This window comes from Schistocerca cancellata, chromosome 8 (assembly GCF_023864275.1).
Source record: "Schistocerca cancellata isolate TAMUIC-IGC-003103 chromosome 8, iqSchCanc2.1, whole genome shotgun sequence".
NCBI lineage: Eukaryota > Metazoa > Arthropoda > Insecta > Orthoptera > Acrididae > Schistocerca > Schistocerca cancellata.
In genome coordinates, this window is record NC_064633.1 from 549,326,508 (window position 1) to 549,339,484 (window position 12,977).

Below are 12,977 nucleotides of genomic sequence, written 5' to 3' on the forward strand. Positions count from 1 at the left end.
GTATAATTAAGTATTCGTTATCACGTAAACGTTTCACCTCGTAAGGATGCTGCGAAAGGCCACTACCAAGTTAAGCGCACCGAGCGACATGTTTATTTGGTATGCGCATTCCATGGATCTGTACATGCGAGTAATTCGAGTTTCCCTCTCTCCGTGGCATTATTCGATATAAAATGACTTACGTATTTTATTTTAAACAAAGCGTACCGATATTTTTAGATAACTGAGTGTTAAAATGTCATTTCTACTACCGATTGTGTATTACCTTTAGATACCACTTAAAAAGTATCTTTAAGATCGTAACCCAGTTTGCTACGATAAAATATGAGCATGCGAGGCAGAATTTTACATACTGCTTTCCGAATAAATTAAACTCGACAAATAGCTGTTTGATCATTCCTGACCAAAATAATTACACACAGTAAACTGTCGGTATGTGCGTGGTGCTTCATTGCAATTTATAAGTCTGTATCACCTACCTCTGCATCTGCTTCACTATCTTCGAAATTACTAATGTCATCTTGTGCCAACTCGACTTCTTCCAGTGTTGACTGGATGGACCGTGGGGACCCTTGCAGAACCGTCGGTAACAATATGTCATAGTACCACAAAGTTGGCTTGTGTACGTCAGCTGTTCCGGTAGCACACATTTTGCTTTCAGTTACTTTCCTGTGTTCCTTACGAAATGTTGTACGAAACGAATTTATCTTTCTTTGTACGAAAGCTCTGTCTGCTGTCGGTTCGAATTCGCGACACATATTTGCCAATATAGCATAGCACTGGTTTTTCTTGACTCTGTTGTTGTAGTCTGGGGACCTAACTTTCCACAAACAAGGCATGGACATATAAGCAATCAAAAAATCTTTCCAAAACTGCCTACTCATAATAGATAGTGAATTAAATTACGCGAAAAAACAAGATCGGGAAGTTCACGCAGACGGTGAAGTCATCAGCCATGAGTAGCCTGAGCTTACGCGGACGACACGCAGTGCGCATGCGCGACAGGAAACTGCCAAGCTTGAAATGAAAACATACAAACTGATCGCAAGCCTCACGGTGTACAGGAGTTATGGCGGCCGCGCCTCAAGGAACCTTGCCTTAAGCATTTCGGTAGCTTCGCCTTAACATCATCTCATGTTTAATCACTTAATGTCCAGGAAGCCTGCTCAAGGCTTGCTGGGAATTTGATCACGCCTGTAAATCCACAAGGAAATCTGCTAAAAATTTGATGGATGGGCCCCTTAACCTATTTAACTGTTCGTCATCCATTCCAACATGGAACATTTGTTAGGGCCAATGAATACGGCACTAACCCTGTCAGACAGTTCCTCTATTTTTTGCCTATTTTGTTTATCTATGAATCACCTATTGATTTGCAGTGTCTGTGTCATTACCTTGAACTTGTAGATTGTTTTGACAGGATGCGATTAAATTTCGTATTCAATCTTATTTTCTTGTACACTGCTGCTTCGCGAAAAGCTTGCACCGAATTAACGTAATTTACTAGTTCTTTTAAATTCGTTCCTAGCTTCGGTTTTACTACTGCGTATTTTTAAAATGTCTGTTCATCTGGAACGTCGAATTTCCAGGACAAACATCGATTTGCACAGTTCAGAACTGTGACGTATTTATTTTATAAAATTCTGTTTTTTACACTTTTTGCTGCCGCCGCACGTTTGGCCTCTGTATTGTTGGTCTATTTTCCATATATATTAAGCTGCAGATTTCCCTAGACACACACACACACACACACACACACACACACACACACACACACACACAGACAGAGACAGAGAGAGAGAGAGAGAGAGAGAGAAATGGGGAGGGGGGGGGGGGGAGGAGGAGATGGGATAGTGAGGGAGATGACATTACTATCACAGGATACGTAAGTATTAGTTACGAGTACCACATGGATTTCTCAATGTGTGACAACACACCAATACTATTTGAAGAAAACTTTCCCCGGAGAAAAAACTGTAATTCATCAACATAAAAACTTATATTCCCAACACTTTCATCAGATCCTGGACATGAAAAGAAAATGTTAATAATGAATAACATATTATTTCGTCAGTCTTTGGTTACAATAGTAGGTACAAGAAGAATATATGAATAGATACACTACTAGGAAAGAGTTTTATTAAAACAGTACAAATGTCTAATGTCCTGAATAGGCAAGATGTGACCCGCTTCTTTACACTGTCATCAGAATACATTTCAATAAATACAGCTTTGGTCCAAGTATGGTTGTGGTCAGATAGCACATTATTACAAAAAGTAAGATACTTTTTTTTACAGTTTTTCTTTTTTAAATTAGGTCACTTTTGCTCTTCAGGTGTCATAAAAGGTCCATATTATTCTGATAGTTCACACTTGCCTCTATTTGTCAACATGCAAATTTCACTGGGTGGCCACACTTTACAAACTGCACGGCCTCTAATGAGTCCATAAGGTACAGGTCCATAGTTCCTGGAGTCTGTGGAATTATTACGGTTGTCTCCTTCTAACCATACATGGCCTGGTGGAACCTACAGCAAAAGAAATACATCTTCATAATGAGCTTGCTAGAAAAATATCTTCAACAATAATACCAAATTTAGTACTGTTCAAAAATTACTTTGGCTGCAACAAATACATGTGTAAACCAAACACAAAATTGTCTGATATTTGATAGGTTTCTCTCTTCTTGTAACACATGAAGAGATGTTTTAAAAGGAGGTGAAGAATGGGTGATGGGTGACATGTGAATAGCAAACCAGTTCTCTTTTTTTTTCTTAGAGAGACAGAGAGAGAGAGAGAGAGTAAATCAGCCTTAGCCTTTTCTAGATGTATCATCCTGGTATTCACATGACAAGAATGCAGAAAATTTAAATTGGTAAGAAAGGACAAAAGACTAGAGTTTCACATCCCCTTGGTCACAACATTACCAGATGCAGAGTAAAATCTGGACTAGGGCAAAAATATGGACATTGGTTGTGCCCTTTTCAAAATGACTACCCTGACAATTGCTCTAATTGATTTTGGAAAATTGCAGAATCAGTCAGGATGGCCAGGTGGAGATTTGGATGCCACTCTTCATAATGAGAGTCCAGTATTCTATTTGCTCTATTAGCTCACCACCTTGCTCCTATAGAGCATGAGTCCTCTGTCTCAAGCACTGAGCCGCCTGAATGGGTGTATCGTGTAAGAGGTTGTCTTTACTCATATCACTAGTTTTATTTCATGATGTGATGGAGCAAGCTGGGATCTGCCTACTTAATTTTTTTATTTTAACTAATTGCCATTAACATACATTAATATAATCGGCATTTCAATAAGAGAGAAAGGTTGGCCCTCAGTTTTATAGGATTTTACAGCATGACTTATTTTTTGCTTAGTTTTATGTATGTAATTGATTTTCTAATTTATTTTGACTATTCCTAGTTAGTATCTTTTGTTATAGGGCGGAATCAGTAATTGTTTCTTAACTTAAATTCTAATGTTGACATATAAACAAATATAAATTCTGCACTAATTATAAACATTGGAAAGACGAGATGCTAGTAATCTTAAAAGTTATCTATTTGGCTCTATTCGAAAACATGTTAGCAAAACTAGCTGTAATTAACAGCTTTGTCAAAAGTATTGTTTGCATAACTATATTTGTAAATTTCATGATTTAAATAAAAAATTCGGCCTAAGTCTTGTAGTAGAAGAAACTGTTAAAAAGACGCAATTTTTTGATGTATTAATGAGTTAGGTTTTAATTGTAATTTCTGTAAATTTAACTTTGAACAATGTGTAGTTTCAGCACCTATTATTGTGAGGAAATATATAAGGGCCCGGGTTTCGATCACAACTCAGTCAGTCCACGGCCGAGTTTCAGACGAGGAACCTGTGTTGGTTAGAACGACAACAATGCATCAACTTAAAAGTGAAATAAGGGTTACACCAATAGGATGTGTGTTAAAGCAATGACGGTGTTCAATTTAATCGAAAGACTGAACTGTGTGGTTAGGCTCTTACTGCTCACAGATGTACATCAGTAAACTACTGTAGCAACTAAATACCTAGATATTACAATTATGAACAACTTAAATTGGAAAGAACACATAGAAAATGTTGTGGGGAAAGCTAACCAAAGGCTGCGTTTTATTGGCAGGACACTTAGAAAATGTAACAGACCTACTAAGGAGACTGCCTACACTACACTTGTCTGTCCTCTTTAAGAGTACTGCTGCGCGGTGTGGGATCCTTACCAGGTAGGACTGACAGTACATCGAAAACGTTCAAAGAAAGGCAGCACGTTTTGTATTATTGCGAAATATGGGAGAGAGTGTCACAGAAATGATACAGGATTTGGGCTGGAAATCATTAAAAGAAAGGCGTTTTTCGTTGCGACGAAATCTTCTCACAAAATTCCAATCACCAACTTTCTCCTCTGAATGCGAAAACGTTTTGTTGACATCAACCTACATAGGGCGGAATGATCACCACAATAAAATAAGCGAAATCAGAGCTCATCTGGGAAGATATAGGTGTTCATTCTTTCCGCGCGCTATACGAGCTTGGAATAATAGAGAATTGTGAAGGTGGTTCAATGAACCCTCTGCCAGGGACTTAAATGTGATGTTCAGAGTATCCATGTAGATGTAGATGTAGCAGTATGTGGATGTTCGCCTGCAGACTATTAATGAGGCTTATGGAACGTTGAACAATACTGCACTGGCCGCATGTGACTGTGTAGTATAGGGGGGTTGTGAAAAGTGAAAGTAAAAGACTGTGAAACACAAATGCACATCTGTCGGCTACATCATTTAAAGTAGTCTGTGTTTGACTTCCACACCCCATTTTTCAGCCAGTATAGCAACGCAGTACATCGACATCGAGAGCAACAAACAAAGAAATAAATAAAGCAGGCAGAACTGCTACAACACCTGGCATTTTTCATTGTTATACTAAAAGACAACGATGATGTGAATAACAAAGGAAGCTCACAAATGTACAGTGGATCCAAAGAAAATGAGTTCAAGCATGTCTGACAGCTACATAAAGAAACAAGAAGCAAAACAAGTGAATAACTGATTTAGACACAACTAATTCACAAACATTCCTGAAGAATAACCACTGTGCAAAAGAAGCTGAGGAAGTATGATGAAACAACTCTTTTTACAGCAAGAGAGGCCATTTGCATATGTAATTTAAAGTCTACTCACTCCAATTTCCTGTTTTTTGTGTTAAGGATAATCACTGGAATTACTGTAGGGATTTGGAAATGCTTTTCAACAACTAATAGACTGGTTCAATAGGAAGGCTTGTGCCTGTAATTTGACTATTTCATGTAAACAGGCTGAACTATGAAGAATTAAAGGGGCACCATAGCGTTTTTCTGTCAGTATACGAAGATTAATCTCAGGAACCACTATAGGGATTTTGATACGGTTATCACTAACAGACAGAATTGATTCACGAGGAAGGTTTGTGTATATAATCTATTACTGCTATGCCAGACAAACTGTCTGACCATAGATATTTAGCATTACTCGGGCAAATCCGGGGCAGGACAGCAGTTAATGATATGTTTCAAAACTGTAACTGAACTTTGGTGATTATACTGTAACATTATGACACACTTTTATATTTCTATAAGGTTCTTCACTCTGGTGACAGTTAAACAATACATAAAGGAATTTCAAATTCAGTGACAAGTGTAATGTGGGATATGTTTGTACAAAGAACCTGAAGAGTACATATCACAAGCACAAACCTCTACCCTCTTCAGAGAAAATCAGTGCGCAAGGCAATCTGCATCTTCATTATTTTCTAACTGTTTCCTGGACAAAACTGTGTGAATTTTAATAATAATAATAATAATAATAATAATAATAAATAAATAAATCCACTCTCACAAGTGAAAAGCAACTGAGACATTATTAAGAAAGTTGCTGATATTTGCAGGACATTCTGCTGCACATTACAAAAACTTAGAAGAAGCAAAACAAATACTGCAGGTCCGCAGCATAGAATACCTCATAATATAACATTTTGTGATGAATTATTCCAGGCAAGCCACAAATAGTTCAATTAATAGCATTTCTTTCTTGCTACAAGCTTGTTTCATTTACAGTGCTGTTCTCAAGTAAACCTGTACATGTTACAGTTGGTGAGCACTTACATCTATAAAAGTTTTACATAAAGGTCAGTTTACGTATATACTTATGTTTAGTTCAAATAGATGTTCATATTGAATCAGTGAATAAACTGTCAACTGTCTGTCGCTAGACTGTTATGTCACAGAACGCCTATTTGTGCAGAATTTTTTCCTGTGAAATACTTTTGACAGCTAGATTGACAGTTTATTCACATTGATGCTTTATGTTTGCAGTCAGTGATGTTAGTTTTGTTTCAATGATATTATAATTTTGGAATGATTTGTATCTATGGTTATCTTTCATTTTCATTTACTGTGCGTTTCTGTTCTCATTTTCCAAAATATCAGTAAAATTTTCTAGATAATGTTTATGTTCAAGATCGCTTTTGTTCATTAAGAATTTTTTAGGAATAAAGGAGATGACTCACTGAAAGGTAGAACCACTGCGTCAAAGATAGGTACACAAACAGAAGGTACAGAGCCTTTCCAGCTTTCGGAATGAAATTCCTTTTTCAAGCTTGTGGGAGAAACACGCACACACACACACACACACACACACACACACACACACACACACACACACACACACCCATCCCCCTAGATTGTGCTCAGTCAACTTCCAGCTCTTTCCTGGCTCATGGTGAGTGTACTGGGTGAGGTGGGGTGGTGTGAGGGACGGAGAAAGACAGGAGGCAGGGAGGGGTTTGGGAGGAAGTGTCTAGTGGCTTGTGGGAGAGTGGGGAGCTGTCCATAGGCTAGCTAGGCATACAGGTAGAGGGGACAGGAGGCATATGGCTGGACACATGATTTCACAGACTAGGGTGGGCAACAAATAACTAGCTGACACAAATTGGGTGGAGGTACTTTGACACCTAACCAACTACATCCTAACCCACAACTACTTCATCTTTGAAGGGAAGGTATACGTACAAATTTGTGGCACAACCATGAGCACCTGCCATACACCCTCCTATGCCAAACTCTTCATGGGTCACCTAGAGGAAACATTCCTAGTTTCCCAAAACCCCAAACCCCTGGTCTGGTTCAGGTTTATTGATGATATCTTTATAATCTGGACCCAAGGCCAGGATAACTTATCCTCATTCCTCCACAATCTGCTTCTCTTCCATCCACTTCACCTGGTCCTCCTCCACCCATCATGCCACCTTCCTAGATGTCAAAATCCCCCTCTCAGATGGCTCCATCCACATCTCTGTCCACATCAAATGCACCAGTCACCAACAGTACCTGCACTTTCACATCTACCACCCCTTCCACAGCAAAAAATTCCTCCTTACAGTCTGGCCACCCATGGCAGATGCATCTGCATTGATGAGAACTTCCTCTCCCAGTATGCTGAAGGCCTCAAAAGGCCTTCGCAGACAGGCAATACCCTCCACCCCTACTTATACCTCCCGAGGAGATCACGAATGTAAAATTAGAGATTCAAGCGCGCACGGAGGCTTTCAGACAGTCGTTCTTCCCGCGAACCATACGCGACTGGAACAGAAAAGGGAGGTAATGACAGTGGCATGTAAAGTGCCCTCCGCCACACACCGTTGGGTGGCTTGCAGAGTATAAATGTAGATGTAGATCCTAATCTATCTCTATGCCACTCCCACCCCCAATCCCCTGCCACTGGGATCATAACCTTGTGGAAGACCAGATGCAAGACCTTCCCAATCTACCCACCCAGCACTTCATATTCCACTTTTGCCACAGGCTTATACTATCCCGTCAGAAGCTGGGCATGTTATGTCCCAGCTCTGCTGCAACCACTGCACAGCGTTTTACAGTGGTATTACAACCAAGCAGCTGTCAACGAGAATGAATGGCCACTACCAAACTGTTGCCAGAAACATGCACGATTTCAATGGTTGCTTCACAACCCATGCCATCTAGATCCTCCCCACCACCACCAGCTTTTCTGAGCTATGCAGATGGGGGATTTTAAATTTTTCATGTCCTTCTCCTTTAAAATTAATTTATAACTCAGTCTAAGGCATTATTTTAGCAAAAGAAAGTTTTCAGTTGTTTTCATAGGTTCAGAATTGCACTCTGTAACTTTGTTGGTGCAACCAAGAACACATGGAAAACTTGGGTCATTAGTGAGGATGGAATATTTTTATTGATTATATTTGTGTTCTAACACCTATTTAAAAAATATATATATAGTAAAATTTTTAATTGTTCATGTTTACCTGGTAGGTATTTTCCATTTATTTGCATAGTTCTGAGATAAACTAACACATGATGGCATTCTAGCCTACACTCAACGTAGACACAGAGTCTCTAGCACACGTGGTATGTTTCTGCTACGTAATGAACATTACTAGGAAATAATGTATGTTCTTCAAGATTGTAAAAGTCGTTTTGACCAAATGCAATTTTCCATTTCTGGTACTTTCACAGATCCACAGATGGTTGTTTAGCAACTGAAACTAGTAATCAATTGTAACATACTACGTTATTGTAATCAACACAATTAAAAGATTATATACATAATTTTTTTTAAAAAAATTTAGAAATACGTATCACTTAACTCCCTCATATGACGTCAGTTCTTACTAACCTCCAAATGGTACAACAGAAAGTGTTCATTTTTTTTGAAAGATCTAGTGAGCTGAAGAGAGGATTCCTACCGAGAGCAGTCTTCTATAAAGATAAAGATGGAAATCAAACTGGAGATTAAAGCTAAGCTTTGGAAAGATGGAAAAAGCATTTTACTGAGTTACTAGATGGAAGGGGGGGAGGTAAACAGAGGAAGCCTTGAATGAGGAAGAGGAGGAACTGGAATTAGAATTAGAAGCAGAGGAGCAGAAAATTGAACCACCACTCTTAGAGGAAGTGAGGACTACACTTGAAAACTACAACAATAATCAGACAGCAGCAGAAGACAGCATAGAGGGTGAATTATTAAAATTTTGGGTCAAACACAATGGAGGTAGCTGTTAATGAATTAATGAAAGAAATATGGATAAAGCAAGAGATATCTAAGGATCTGAGGGGGGGAATAATCTGCTCATTGTACTAGAAACCAATAAGCAATTACTGTTGGATTACTGTCTTGCAAACAACATGTAAATTGTTTGGAAAGATTTTAGTCTCTTGACTAAGATGCTGGGAGATTATTAGGCAGGATTTAGGAGAAACACGCCTACACTGGACCAGATATTTTTAATGAGGCAAGTGCTAGAGAAATTTTATGAATATGACAAGCAACTGCATTAGTTGTACATTGATTTTAGACAAGCATACAAAAGTTTAGAAAGGGATAACATTCTCAAAAGCTTGATACATTCTGGAATCCTACTAAAATTAGTGAGGCTGACAGAAATGACAATGAAAGCAACAGTTTGCATGGTCAGAATAGATTTAGAGTTCTCACGACAGTTCCATGTATGAAGGGGTCTCCAGCAGGGTGATGTGGTCTCTGTGCTACTTTTAAACTTAGTACTAAGAGAAGATAATTTGGCAAATGTCGAAAACCCAGAAGGAACAATATCCAACCAGCACATTCAGGTGGTGCTGTGCATTGATGATGTAGCATTAACGGCAAGCCATGTCACAGTTCTGAACGATAATAATGCTGAATTAGGAGGAGTGGCATGGAAATCAGTACTGAAAGCAAATATAGGCAAAACAATGTATATGATGATGATAGATCCTGGTAGGGATGGAGCAGAGACTTCATGAAAAATAAAAGGGAAATAATATCAAAGAGTGGAAGCATTTAAATACCTAGGGTCAATAATACCAGAAGACAACAGGACAGCTGTAGAAGTTCAAGAAAGGATACAAAGTAGAAATGGATGCTATTATTTTTTGCAAAATATATTCAAGTCAAGAGATGTTAGCAAGAATATAAAGATCAAAATATATTTGACTACATGAAGACCCACAGCAATCAGTGGATAAGAAGTCTGTTATGCCTTTAATGAAAGGAGGCTGGATATTAAGATGGGAAAGGAATATTTTGAGAAAGATATTTGGAGCAACGAGATTGGAAGGAAGCTAAAGAATAAGGAGGAACACAGAACTACAGACACTTTTTGGACAGATTAATATTGTAGAGAAGATGAAGGGAGGAGGAACAAGAAGTGCTGGTTATTGACAGAAAATGCCGGGTACTTGGAATGTTACGGAAGGGCCTACAGGAAAGTCTGAGAGGAGAAGAAGAGGAAGACCCAGGAAAAGGTGTCTTGAAGATATGGAAGATGACCTCAGAGCAATGGGAATCAGGAATTGGAGAAGGAAAGCAATGGATGGAGGCTGGGGAAAGCAGGCCAAGATTCTACAAGGACTGCAGAGCCGACCAACAGTAATGAACAGGCGTCTTTCCACTACTACTGTCTCTGTCTTTCTCTATTGTTCCACTTTTGTCCCAGAAATATAATTCTTTCTATCAAATATTTTGGACATTCACCCCTGTTACCCATCAGACTGGTACTTGGTGAAACTTCATTCTTTCTTCAAGGGTCCCATTGTAAACTGAAACTACAATAAACACACGCATTATTTTCGTTCTGTTTATCACCTGTGACACAACCAAATACTCCATCCTGCTCAGATCTCACCTGGCATCCTGTAAACATTATCTACACAAACTGTCTGTCATTTGTCATTGTTAATCCAGCCCTCATTTCTTCATTAACTCACAATTTCTGTTCCTTCCCCAATCTCTCCCCCACTCACTTGCCACTCTGTTGTCAGCCTCAGTATTCTCAAAGTAAAATTCAATATCTTGTCTAAAGCATTGCATACACTTGTGCAATAGGACTGAAGGCCAGTCTCTCTTCTGTGCGTCTAACAATGCAGAGTCATTACAAAAGCTGAAAGAAGTGAATACATTCAAATGTACAAGTTACACTTTATTTTTATGGCACACTTTTATCTGTAAACAGAAATCGTTTATCAGTAAATGCCTCCCCACTGCTAAATTAAGAAACAATGTGGTTATTTCTACATCTACTGAAAAAAAATTGTGAACTGCAAAACAAGACACTTAATTTTTAACAAATAATTTACTTGGATGTAGCACTGCTTGCACTGGTCTATCATATTTTCCATTTATGTTCTGTTACACTTAAACATTAGTGCAGAGAGACAACATGTTCCCTGTTCCCCCTTACATGTTCCACATTTCAAGTAACTGATGACTTCCACTGTCTATTTTAATCATCACAGTAGACATAAGTTTCTAAGAACCTACAGCAGAGAATAAAACTTGACAATAATGACAACACACTTACAAAATAATTGATAGGAAAGCAAGGTACTTGCAGTTTTATCTGAATGACTCTATTAAAACAAAGTGAAGGATTCTGCAACAAAATATTAAAAAATGCATGACTATGAAACATACCACTTTACATGAAAATCCCATCAGTTTTCTGTCCCCAGGAAGGCCAGTTACTCTTTTACAAATATGCTGTCTTGGATTTGTTGGCGATCTTGATATAACAATGTCTCCTTTCTTGATCTGTTGTAGCCTTGGTGTTATATGTTCAGAAAGCAGAATATTGTTGGAGAAAATAGTTGGTTCCATTGAAGGTCCTGAACACTTTAACCATAAACAATTATCATAAAGAGCAGAAACCAATATTAATAAAAACAAACATTTCATTACCTTACAGATCTTTTTATATTATTCACTTCAGTACAGAGGTCCTGTTGTCTTATTAATGCTAAAGCAGATACCAACAAAACAACTTCACAGAATATTTCTACTTTTTGTCATCTATGAATTCTCTTTAATGCTAAAAAACATGTTTAGGATGAATGGGACAGTTAAACATAAATATATTACATTAACACTAATTTACAAAATAATAAAGACAATCAACCCCTCGCTTGAAAATAAATGAAAGGTGGTGCATAGTTCTCAGAATTTAATATCCTTATTATGAAATATTAAAATGTTACAGAACATAAGAACACTGAACCAACAGACTATCTGTTAACTTCTTACATATTCCCATTTGGACTGTCTACCAAGAAATATATTTCGTCACTCCATGTCTGACGTTGTTGTTGTTGTTGTTGTTGTTGTTGTTGTTATTGTTGTCTTCAGTCCAGAGACTGGTTTGATGCTCTCTATGCTACTCTATCCTGTGCAAGCTTCTTCATCTCCAAGTACATACTGCAACCCACATCCTTCTGAGTCTGCTTAGTGCTTGGTTGGTTGGTGTGTTGAAAAGGGGGGGGGGACCACAATGCAAGGTCATTAGTCCCTTGTTCCCAGTAGAACAATTACCCAAGCGAAAGAAGAAAACAAAGAAGATGTATGGCACAATAACATGAGAAAGGAAGAACCAGAAGAATGACAGAAGGACAACAAACACTACAATGGGCTAAACAGGTCAAGAAAGCCACAGACACACACAAGAAACAGGGAGAAGAGACTAAAAACAAGAAAGCAGATTAACATGGCTGACTGACCATGAGATTAAAAAGGAGAAGCCAGCCACTCTGAAATAAACTTAAAACTAAAGCTGCTATTGAGTCATTCTCACCCAACACTGATGGTAGGGTGCTGAGAAAGTTAAAGGTCCAGCGCAAAGCGGCTAAAAGTGGGCAGTCCAGCAAGAGGTGGACAACTGTCATTTGGGAACCACAGAGACACTGAGATGGGTCCTCACGACGGAGGAGGTAACCATGTGTGAGCCACGTATGGCCAATAAGGAGCCGACAAAGGACAACTGATTCCCTGCGAGAAGCCTGCACAGAAGACTTTCACACATTCACAGTCTCCTTAATAACACACAGTTTGTTGTGCATACTGTTTACCACTCTGTCTCCCAAAACCGAAAAACCTTGTAGTGTAAGACAGAATGCAGGTCAGTTT

The 12,977-nt window shown here is 38.5% G+C and overlaps 1 protein-coding gene across 5 annotated transcripts in view; it reads right to left on the reverse strand.

Annotated features, from left to right (window-relative positions):
- The window catches only part of LOC126094654 (mitochondrial inner membrane protease subunit 1-like), a 56,245-nt gene that overhangs the window by 11,663 nt on the left and 31,605 nt on the right, over nt 1–12,977 (reverse strand). For 2 of the 5 annotated variants that reach the window (XM_049909157.1, XM_049909156.1), the window contains exons 2-3: nt 11,496–11,693; nt 2,378–2,528 (exon numbers count right to left, since the gene is read on the reverse strand). In XM_049909157.1, coding sequence (XP_049765114.1) covers nt 2,378–2,528; nt 11,496–11,693 — 349 coding nt within the window. Of the gene's footprint in view, nt 1–479; nt 1,059–2,060; nt 2,529–11,495; nt 11,694–12,977 lie in introns of those variants that run through there. The other 3 variants (XM_049909155.1, XM_049909152.1, XM_049909154.1) reach the window with 3 other exon arrangements.